Source organism: Tupaia chinensis, unplaced genomic scaffold (genome assembly GCF_000334495.1).
Source record: "Tupaia chinensis unplaced genomic scaffold, TupChi_1.0 Scaffold000096_1, whole genome shotgun sequence".
NCBI lineage: Eukaryota > Metazoa > Chordata > Mammalia > Scandentia > Tupaiidae > Tupaia > Tupaia belangeri.
In genome coordinates, this window is record NW_006159558.1 from 5,992,854 (window position 1) to 6,004,860 (window position 12,007).

Sequence of the window (12,007 nt, forward strand, 5' to 3'; positions counted from 1 at the left end):
CGCTCTTTCACCTTAATCCTGTTGTCTGGGGCGGGGAAAGACAGCCTGGTCACCGACATGCTGTGCAGGCGCACGGTCTGACAGGCAGCACGCACTCTAACCTGCTTCACGGTAGCTCAGGTGACTGTTACAAGCCATTTTGTTACTGGAAAATATTTAAATACACTTGTAACAAACTGGTATACATCATCTTCACCTGTAAGCTTTATAAACTCTACTAGGACCAGTTTTTGTGTTCATTTATCTCCTCCATGAGACAGACAGGGGGAGAGATGGGAGCACCCCCGTCAGGACCCTCACGCCATGGCCGACCCCCACCCCCAGCAGGCACGAGCTCAGGACCTTCTCACACAGCTGCACAGCACAGAGCACCCTCTGCTGCTCCACTGCAGCTGCCCAGACCGACCGTTTCCAACGGAAACTCGGCACCCTCATTAGGATGCACCGCTAACAAGGTACACACTGGCCTTCCAAGACTCAGTGCCGAAAAGACGCTACAAAATACCGCAGTTTCTCAAGTTGTTTACATTGTTGAAAGGTGAATATTCTGAATTGGGTTGAGAAAAAAAATTTTCTTAAAAGTAACTTTGCCTGCTCCTTTTCACACTTTTAACACAGCCGCCAGAAGCTCTGAAAGGCCACATGCGGCACATTCTCTCTGCTTCACTGAGCTGGTCAAGCTCTTTAGAGCATTTTTTCATTTTTTAAGGTTTGCCCTAAGGTGTATCTGCTCTCCAGAGAGACAGAGAGGGGGGAAAGTGAGGAATGACCCCCTGGGGGGACGGCCACACCACAATCCCTCCTCCTCCAACTGCTTCTGGGATCTGGAGCATGCACAGACATACGACTGGCGTGAGTTTCTTCTTCTTCTTCTTCTTTTTTTTTTTTAAGAGCAGCTTTTGCTATAGGGCATGAGCACTCGTCGAAGAGACAGAGAGAGAAAGCGAGAAATCACTCCCCACGGGGGATGACCACGCCACAACCCCTTCTACTCCACTCTCTTCTCGGGATTTTGGGCACACACACACACACACACACACACACGCCTAACAGGAGTTTCAAGCTGCCGGATCTGGGACTGGAACCGCAGTCGACGACGTGGGAGTCCAGCAACATGACCATTATGCCATCTGCTGGTCTCCCCCGCCTCCAAGTGATTTTCAAATCTCCAAGTTTGAGACTCAAACGCCCATCGGCCATGTGGGAGTCCAGTGCCATAACCGCCATGCCACCTGCTGGCCCCCAGTTTTTAATCAAGGACTCATCAGAAGAAAAGTGATTTCCTCATCTGAACAATTTACCACACACAAGACACTTCTGCACTGACGCGCCGAGGAGCAAGGGGGAAATGGAGGAATGACCCCCTGGGGGGACGGCCACACCACAATCCCTCCTCCTCCAACTGCTTCTGGGATCTGGAGCATGCACAGACATACGACTGGCGTGAGTTTCTTCTTCTTCTTCTTCTTTTTTTTTTTTAAGAGCAGCTTTTGCTATAGGGCATGAGCACTCGTCGAAGAGACAGAGAGAGAAAGCGAGAAATCACTCCCCACGGGGGATGACCACGCCACAACCCCTTCTACTCCACTCTCTTCTCGGGATTTTGGGCACACACACACACACACACACACACACGCCTAACAGGAGTTTCAAGCTGCCGGATCTGGGACTGGAACCGCAGTCGACGACGTGGGAGTCCAGCAACATGACCATTATGCCATCTGCTGGTCTCCCCCGCCTCCAAGTGATTTTCAAATCTCCAAGTTTGAGACTCAAACGCCCATCGGCCATGTGGGAGTCCAGTGCCATAACCGCCATGCCACCTGCTGGCCCCCAGTTTTTAATCAAGGACTCATCAGAAGAAAAGTGATTTCCTCATCTGAACAATTTACCACACACAAGACACTTCTGCACTGACGCGCCGAGGAGCAAGGCTAACGTGGCAGCTGCATCCTCACCCAAGTCCGGCGACGGGTGGGCTCTGCCGCCCCACTTCTCCTTGATCCACCTCCGGTAGTCGATCACTTCCTGAGTCACTTTGATGATTCTCCCTAAGGTACTGCAGAAAAACCATGGGCATCAGTGCAGCACGAGAAGGGTCAGGGAGGGTCAGGGATCAAAAGCCCCTCAGGTGCTGCCGTTCACCCACAACCACGTCACCATGTAGGTGAGGTGGTGGGCCAAGAGCCTTGGAAATCATCGTGCGAAACCTCTGTGACTTCTGATGTCTGAGCTCAAGAGCACACTGAGATCCCAGCACAGAAAAGGTGGGCTTACTGGCACAGAAGTCCTTGAGTCCACCCCTGTGGGGAGAAAACAGCTTCACCGCAGTTCTACGGGCCCGGCCTTCCCACCCAGTATGATCATAAAAGCCGCCATGCCACTTCCCACTGTGCAGGGGAGGCCAGGGGGAAGTGCCATGAGTACGTCCCCGGGCCGAGCTCCACGTGGACGCACTGTGAGTGGTCAGTCTGGGAACCCCACGCAAGTGCGACCACCACTGGTGTTTGGAGGGTCCTGGGGAGGCCTCGACACTCAGCTATCCTCAAGCCTCTCCCAGGCACAGACAGCTCTGACCCCGCCAGCACCGTCAGCTGGTTACTGCTCCTTCCCACTCCCACCTCAGGGTCTCACTCCCTACACCCTGCGCTGCCCCCTCCACTGCAGCAGCAGCCGCCTCCGGGGTCAGAAACAAATCCTTCCGCTGCGAGAGGGCATGCTCTACCACACGCTCCAAACAGTACTACAAAATCACAGACACGCACTTGCTTAGGAGCTGAGTATTCTACTTAATAAGTGCCTGGAAAAAAATATGCTTCCAAGTCTTAAAAACCAGAATTGGCTCCCAAAATAAAATACCCTGAAGAAATTGTCAATTCCCCAAATAAATATCCAACTCTCAACTGTGATGGACCATCGACCCCGGAACACCTGGACGGTGGACTTTCACAAACCTGCGCAAGTTCTGCCAAGCACAGCAGCATGTCCCTAATCTCCTTCACAGAAGGGGACAACCCAGGGAAGGGCAACAGCCACCCTCCAGGGGTGGTGAGACAGAACACGGGCACGCGGTATCAGTTACCTCTCAGAGTCTCTGTTCGGATAGGACCTCGCGAGTGGAGACACAGCGTGACTGAGGACAATGTAGGCATAGTCGAAAACCTGCTTCACCTGCATGGCCCCGTAGGAGCTCCGGCCAACGTCGTTCCCTGCAACGGAAAGGCAGCGTCACCGTGGGCCGAAACAGCAGCCCCTCCACGTCCTGCATCTTCCCAGCTGCTGTGACCCTTCCAGACCGCGGCAAGCCAGGTGAGCTGAGGAGACGCGCGTTCACGTGGAGCCCCACGCACGGCTCCCATGGGAGCACTGCGAAACCGGGCCTGCCCCGTCAGAACCCTGTGCTCCTGTCCCAGCTCCAAAGAGGTGTCCTCCACAAATGGAGAGACGATCATGAGCGAGGCCGAGCAGCCTCGCGTGGGAAAGACGGGCCCAGAGCCGGAGTCACAGAAAGCAGCAGCACAGACCGCTGTGAGCGTCGCCCCGAGGTGACAAGGTCTGTGAGCAACCGGCCAGCCGCAGAGAGGGCAGGCCACCGCAGGCACCTCGCAGCTCAGTGCCCACAGAACCTGCAGGATGCAAGTGCGCCCAAGGAAGGGGACGCTCGGGTGTGAGCACTCAGGACTGGTCAGACTGCGAAGGAAATGAAGCCCTCACTGAAGTGACCAAGTCGCCAAGAGGAGCTTAATTTCTACAAGAAAAGGACCATTTCAAACTTTAATTCACCTACACCTGTTCTTAGCAACTCAGTCTAGGTACCAATTGTTTTACAGAATTATTTATATAATTTTATTTACTCACTCATTTATTTTAATTTGACCAGAGAGAGGGAAAGTGAGAAAGCAAGCCACCAGGTCCAGGACTCAAACTGTGGTCAGCCATATGGGAGTATCTGGCGCCTTAACCACCACACCACCTGCTGGTCCTGGTACCAATTTTTTTTAAGGAAGCCTATTCCAAGTATTCAAATGTTACCATTTATAAATTTAATAAAGTAACCCTAGGGACAGCTCAAGCTAGTGGCTAAGGCAGATGGATCCCACACAGGTGACCACAAGGTTCAAGTTCTGGACATGGTAGCTCAAGAATACACCTGGTGCAGCTGCATGCTGCTGAAACCCCAACAGAGTGGGGAGATGGAGGAGGGACTGCAGCACGACCATGCTCGGGGAGGGCGCTGCGTCCTCGCTGTCTCTCCTCCAGTGCACATACCCTCTGGGAAATTTTAAAATATAACAACCCAATGATGGTGTAGTTCCCGCTTTTCAGTACTTTCAGCAGAGACCTCAAGACGCTGGACAGTTCCAGGTCTGACTGAGCCACAAACAGCGGGAGGAGACAGGCCGTGCCCCGAGGAACCACTGCTCTAAGCCACAGCACCAAGCAGGTTGCTTAAAAACGACAACAAAACGCAACAGCCAGTGCATTTTCTTTCAAAGATTTTTAGGGAGACCCAGGAGCCATAAAAGATAAATCATTAAATGTTAAGATATTTATAAAAGATATATAGGAACTGAGTAATAAAAAACATCAAGAGACAAACTGGAGGGGAAACAGCAGCATAGCTGTATGAAGACCAAGGTTCCCCTTGGGACCAGCAGACGGCGTAATGGTTATATCGCTGGACTCCCATGTAGTCAACCATGGTTCAAGTCCTGGACCCGGTGGCTTAAAACTCACGCTGGGCACGTGCGTGTGCATGCTCAAAACCCGAGAGGAGAATGGAGGAAAAGGGACTGCAGTGTGGCCATCCTCCCAGGAGGTTCTCACTTTCGGTTTCTCTCTGGCAGCACACGCATCCTATAGCAAAAAAATCTCTTTTAAAAAAAGAAAGGAAGGCTCCCTCACAGACTCTCACACCAGCCAGAGAACAGGCCAGTGGGCAGTAGACTGGCACAGGGCCGCACAGAGGAACAAGAGGCAGTGCACCCACAGCAGTGCGCCACGTGTTCTGTCTCAGTCCACCCCTGACTTCGTCAAGTCACCGCGTGTCTCACGTCACAGATGCCCAATGGGAATTAGTAACAATGCATTTAACCCCACTAATCTTTACAGAAATATAAACGGAATGTTGTATGGCATGGTTTATCAGATTGCAACACCACAGAGGACTGTTACCAAAGATTGGGGATACAGTCACCGTCAGGACGCCAACGAGGCCCAGCCTCAGGCAGGTCCACATGGCATGCTTATAATGCAGAGTGACCTGCACACATAGGGAAGGCGTCTGGGGACACCAGAGTCAAAACCAACCCAGGGTCAGCCAGCGGTATAGCAATTAAGTGGCCAGATCCCACATGGTCGACTTGGCGGTTCAAGTCCTGGACTCAGCGGCTTGAAAAACACTGTGCCCAAAAACCTCAGAAAGATGGAGAAGAGACTGTGGCATGGCCATCCCCCAAGGGAGTGATTTCTCACTTTCTCTCTCTCTGACTCTCCAGCGAATGCATCCACCCTACAATGAAATAAAAACCACCACCTGCAAATCTATGTGTGTATAGGAAGCTATATGATTGTAAGATGGCAATAATAAATGCTGGTGTCCACGTAGGAAAACACCTGAGAAAGGCACGTCCGACTTGGAGGAGATGGCGGCGTGCTCCACTTTTCTGTTACGTCCTTCCAGGAAGCGACTGCTTACGGGGAACACGCACTGCATCCGTCCCGCCACGCAGGTTGGCGGCACTGTACGCGGTTTGACAGCGAGTCACTGAGAAGAACTGGGGAATGACCGCTGGCAGTGTCACTCTGTACTCAGTACCGCAGGGAGTGCAGCAAGAGCAGACACACCTCTCCAGCTCCCAGGCCCCACACGACCCGCGCCCCGTGCCGGTTCCCAGAGGTGTGAGCCGGGGCCTTACCCGGCAGCAGGGGATCCTCAATGCACAGCATCGAGGGTCTGTGCCCGCTGGTCATGGCTTTCATGATCTCTTCTTTGGCGATATAGGCACCTCCTTCCTTTATTCTAATACCAGTTTTCAAGTAATTAAAATTTCTTCCATAGAGTTCAAAAAATTCTACGAGAAGCATTCCAAGGTTTTCGTCAGCTCTCCGGGCATCAATCCTGGGATGCAACTGCAAAAGCAACACATATCCCATATGGGTGCAGAAAGCAGTGCTGGGCGAAGTCTGCCGTTCAGCAGCGTCTTCACGGCGACACCGCCCCTGACGACAGGAGGCCTAAGCACAGAGGCCCTGACAGAGCAGGACGACTGTCGGTGCAGAGTGGCCAAAGGAAAGGGAGCACCGCAACCTGGATTTGTCAAACTTAGTTTTTGAACTCAGCAACCCATCTGGCCACTTCGTACAAGCACAGACATCTTACTGACCGCAAGTTGACTGAGTCTGCACATTTCAGTCATCCGGCGGTGGATATAATTTTGCACATTTTACTTATCTTAGTTTTTTACTCTGAACTACAACCAATAGGGGGCAATACCGATCCAGCACTGCCACAGCTTCCCAGAATCCAGACTGAACTGACAGGTGGGAGCTGTGTGGAGGTAACCAGTGTGCCAGGCATTCACAGCACAGTCCCTGCTTGTCACACGGACTGGCATCAGCTCGGCGTGGCACCGAGCCACCCTGAGGAGAGTGCCGGATTTCCTGGGCCTGAACCACTGTCTTCTGAGCATCACTGACTCACAGAACTCCAAATTCTCAGCCGTCCAGACCTGCACGCCCCATCGTGGCTATTTCCACTTCAACGAGTTAAAACAAATTAGTCAAAAGTTCAGCTTGTCAATCCCAAGAGGCACACTCCGAGTGTTCAACAGCCATGCACGGTTCGTGCTATCTCACGGACTGTGCAGGCCCAGAGCACTGTCAACTGCCCGGAGGAGCCTGGGCCATGCCAACCTAGAAAAGCAGTCAAATCCACGGCTGGCCTGTGGCGAGTGTTCAGAGGAAGAGCAGCTGCCGTCACTGCCCCACGGTTCATTCAGCCCATTCAAGTTGGAGTAAAGGAAGAGATGGGGTCAGAACAGCGGCTGTGTTCAGTTCAGGACAGCATCTAAACCGTGGAAGGATGGCTTTATGTGAGGACACAAGGGAGGCAAGATGGCATGGCTGGAGTGCTGCTGTCACTATGCCAAGGCAGTGGCACCAGCACGTCCACCGTCAGCAGTGTCGATGAGAGTGCAGGAGCACCCCCGTTCTGTGCAGACCTCACTCCACACAGCCGCAGTTACCAGAGTGGTTACAAACATGCAGGACACAGGTATGCAGCTAAATTACGTAAGTGAGACTCGGTAAGGAGTAGAGAACCTTCCAAAAAATGTAAATGGGATAATTACGGTTTCCATCAACTTGGAGCCGACTGAAGTGTACTGAGAGTGGAAACGGCTTATCAGTATGTCACTGCATCTGGCACAGGGGAGGCGGGCAGGTTTTCTATCAATAGATGCTCCATCATGTCACTGAACAAAATAAGCACCCCGTACACGAAACACGGCGTTGGAGGAGAAAGGCTCTCTCTTCAACTCTTCCCCACGTGTGGAACCCAGCTGTATTCTGAGACAAAGTGTCTTTGGGTAAAAATCAAAGACAAGTGTGTAGAAAAGTAGCTTTTTATCATCTGTCCCGAGATAAATGTTTTCTCAGTGTTCTTTCTATACTTAGTGCTTCGAGGGGGCCAGCCCGGGGCATGGAGGTGAAGGCAGATGGATCCCACACGGCCAAGTCCGTGGTTCGAGTCTCGGAGCCAGTGGCTTAAAAATCATGCTGGGTCTGTGTGTGCATGCCCACAGTCCTGAGAAGGGAATGGAGAAGGGACTGCAGTGTGGCCGTCCCCCCAGTGAGTGACTTCTCACTCCATTCCTACTACCAGTCTCTCTCTGGTAAGCACACATGTCCTAAAGCAAAAAATTAAAAAAAAAAAAAAAAAAGCTTCCTTAAGCTTGAATCTTCATACACGACTTACAGAACCAAAACAGCACTCCCACCCAATGGCCAGTCGGCTCAACATACGCTACAGCAGAGAGCAGCACCGATCGAGACAGGTCACGAGGAAATCAGAGGTCGGTCCCCAATATGTGACGGCTGAACAGTACAGGGACTTCAGGACTGCTGGGACCCACAAAGCCAGCGCCAGAACACCCACCGGGGCTCACCCTCTCATAGAACCCTGCCAGCGTTCTTGGCAAGGAAAGCACACGTACCTGCAGAAAGCTAATGGCCATTAAAATGAGGCTGTAGGAGCTAATTCCACCTGTGAAAACTTCATTCAGGTCCCTCTGCAGGAGGAACTGTTTCAATACTAAAATCAAGTAAGGCAGCAATGAATATTTCTGCAATTCCAAAAGAAAAAGATTTACTGGTTAGTGAACATGCTTGTCCAGAAATGTCATACTAGCAATTTCCCGTGACAGGAAGAAAAGTGTCATCAATCCTGCTACATCTCAAGGCTCCCGTCAGTCTCAAACTTCAGAAGGCTTGAGGATTCATTTCCTGAGAGGCTTCAGGGAAGTCCAGGTTGTGGGGTCCCATCCCCAGACTACCACGGGACGAGGACTGGGGCCTGGCAAGCCCCGCGGCACTCCGGAGTCTGTGAGCACGATCAGCTGAAGTTCCGCTGCTGCTCAGGCTGAGAGGCAATGCAGAGCAGCCGGGAGGGGGTGGCCCACTGTCCTGGGCAGAAATGCTTCAGCCCGGACCATGCTGCAGAGGACAGGGGACACCTGAAGGAGCAAGGCCCTGAAACACGAGTCGGGATGGCAGCCGGTGCGGAGATAAGGGCGTGGGACTCCCACACGGCTGACCATGCTTTGAGTCCCGGACCTGGCGGCTTGCTTTCTCACTTCCCCCCCACCACTTTGGTCAAATTAAAATAATAAATAAAGTTAAATAAAATAATTCTAAAAAAAAAAAAAAGGTTAACACAGGGCAGGATGGGGTTTGGGAGGCACAACACAGAGAGCTGCCCATGAAGGGCTCCAGGCATCCACCCACCGAGGGAAGCGAAGGCCGCCTGCTGGACCTCACTGTTCTCTGGCCAGAGTGCAGACAGGCTGGCTCAGCCACGGTCAGCCACCCCATCCTCAGCCCCGGGACCATCCTGGGGAGCAAAGCTACGACTGTGGCACCCGACTGCCCTCACACCCCACACCACACTTGCAGAGGAGGCACAAGGGCTTGGGCAGCATCACGTGGCGACGGCAGAGGAAAGGGTTAAGGACCACTCCAAAGTGACGCCCAGTGTCGTGAATGGTTACTGGAGAAAAGCAGATCTGTGAAAAGGCCACGTGGCTTCCAAGTGTCTCCAGAAAGGACACTGCAGAATAAGCTAGAAGGGCGCTGCCTGGCTCATCAAAGACGCCTCCGTGCAGCTGCGCAATTTCATGCTTCCACAAGAAACGCCACCAGCAGGCGTCCCCAGGGCCCTCCTCTGCGCCGGGCAACCCGCCAGCGGCAGTACCTTCATGTAATTCTTGATGAACTCCGCTGCCCGCACGCCGGTCTCCATGTTAAAGCTGATGTCCACTTTCACTTCGGTCTCCTGGTCTGTGAGTTTTATTATGGGTACCTACAAGGTTTAAGTGAGAGAGTTACAGGCAGACGGCGGGAGCATGGGGGACAGCAGCTTACGACTGCCTGCCCGTCTCAGAGCAGCTACCAAGAGACTGAAGCCAACACGGAGAGCTGAGACGGCCGCGATGAGAATACGCTCGCCCCACAGTCCTTACGCACTGCGCTCCACACGCACCACGACTCCAAGTAGGGAAAACTGCCTAAGTATGCCACCTTCTCCATGGTCACGCAGCGAGACGCTTCCAAAGTTGGAGAGGTTTTAGCTTTTGCCAGGTGTTACCACCAAGGCCCCTCAAGCAGCATCTAGGTCCTGGCCTCACCCTGCAGGCTCTCTGCACTGCCCCCAGTGGCCAGGTTCCACAGTGCGGGGGGCTGGTGGACAGGCAGGGCCAGGGGCATCTGGAAAACAGGTGTCCTAGGGAAGAAGGTAGCAGCAAACAAGAACACCCGGACCCCACAGGTCCCCTCTGGTCTTCTCACCCCCACTTGTGCTTGGTAGAAGTTTGGAAAACATTCAAAGTAACTTCAAAACCATTTTTAAAATTCTATTTTGTATAGTTATTTTTTTCTCCAAAGAGTACTAGATTGGGTTTTCACTCTCTAAGACAATTTTATCGAAAAAGAAATGAGTTGAGCTATTTCAGAAATCCTCTCTTCAGCTGGTCACTGCAGTAATGCAGGCATATCACAGGGCCTGACCCTGGCTGGCACGGGCAGGGGCAGGGGCAGGGATCACAGCGCGGGGTGAGGTGGGGCTGCTGGGGGTGCCTGACTCTCCCCTCATAAAAGGGAAGAAGACCCTCTCACCAGCAGGTATCAGTACCAAGCAAGACCAGCCCCATAAAAGCTGCCCAACAGCCACTCAGACCATATCCACCTCTCACCCCAAAACTGTTCTTCCAGAGAAAAGGCAACCCTGTGTTCTTCTGCCCCGAGGGAGTGAAAAGGCACCCCTTTCATCAAGACCACCAGGGGCTTGACCAGCAGGGGCTCGGCTGTCCCGTGACCCTGCACACTGGCCGGTTCACTCACGACACCTGGTCTGGCAGTCGACCCACACCTGGGGCGTGTGAGGAAAGGACAGCATGGGGACAGATGCCCAGGTACTGGGCCACCACAGGGCAGACTGCACTGCAGGCCAGGCATCCAAGAAGGCAGAGAAACAAAGCGTGTCCGAAGAACTCACCAGAAACTTCCAGAAGGAGTGCGGTGCTCAAGGACCCCACCTGCCCTCCGTTAGGCAAGGAGCCTAATGTCTCCTCCTAGACACACTGGGCTCACCATGGACATCCCTTTGCACACTTGGGACTTGTTCCCAAAGCCCCCCCGCGCTCTCCTGCTTTACACAGTCACACTCACTCACTCGCGCCCCCCCCTCGGCTCTCGCCTTCACTTTCAGCACAGTCCCCAGCCCTGCTCCCACGTCCAGGAGACTCACGGAGAAGATGCACGGGAGACGTGAGAGGGCAGCGGGCTGCAGCCGGGGTGCCCAAGGGGACATCGTGGGTGAGCCCCCTCAGGCAGCAGGTGGAGAGGCCATGGTGCCCACTGCTGCCGCAGGGAGAAGGCCACTGGGACCACACACGACCACAGCAGCTGCTCCGTGTCCTGTCTGTCCTACAGACCACCTGGAACCCAGGACCCTGGAACCCCGGCTCCTTCAGCACCTTCACGTCTAACGTCTGGTCCGAAAACCCCATGCTCCTGTTGCTGTCTGGAGGGCCTCACTTTCGTCCACTGAGCAGACACAAGTGGTACAGCCAGAAAAGTGGGGAGATGGAGACCCTAAAAAGGGCCAGGCCCTCACTAGTGCACAGGACGAAGGGCAGGGATGAGACTCAAGTGCACATCTACAAGAGACCCACGCCAAATGTGCAGTCGAGGCGCTGGCCCATCTGGCTATGTGACCCACCTGGGCTGATGGCCTCACCTCCCCTGCTTCCACCCTTCGGTGTAAAACGGGGACGGCAGCACCTTGTCAGGGAGTCCTGGGAGGACTCCGTGCAACAGCCTGGAAGCCTGGAGGGGCTGGAGCATGTCCCCAGTGCTGGACGCAGGGACAGACAGGCCCACCCGGGAGGGAGGCCAAGGGCGCTTCTTGGCACTGTGTCTGCTGCTCCCCCCATGCCTCCAGTGGGACAGGCGCCTGTTCTGGGAAAATGTGGTCATCTCTGCATTCTCCAGTGAGTACACAGGTTGCTTCCAGGACCCCAGCCTAAATCAAGAGACCCGACAAACGCAGGGGAGAGACCTGGACTGCCTTCACCACGGGCGGGCACCACGGGGCTCCCACCCCGACCTAGCCGATCTGCTTCCGCCAGGAGGATGCGGACCGCGCATCACTGCAAGCCAAAGCACCCAAGAGAAACAGCCGCCAGCCTCCGCACAGGCGAGCCAGGGACGGTACAAGACAGCTACTGCG

General features: G+C 53.9%; 1 protein-coding gene across 1 annotated transcript in view; it reads right to left on the reverse strand.

Moving 5' to 3' along the window:
* TENT4A (terminal nucleotidyltransferase 4A) overlaps positions 1-12,007 on the reverse strand; it is a gene marked incomplete in the record, with an annotated part of 24,132 nt that overhangs the window by 5,685 nt on the left and 6,440 nt on the right. Inside the window, 6 exon segments of the mRNA XM_014585852.2 lie at positions 1-25; positions 1,959-2,059; positions 3,083-3,209; positions 5,919-6,132; positions 8,217-8,345; positions 9,473-9,580. Of these exon segments, the coding sequence (XP_014441338.1) occupies positions 1-25; positions 1,959-2,059; positions 3,083-3,209; positions 5,919-6,132; positions 8,217-8,345; positions 9,473-9,580 (704 nt within the window).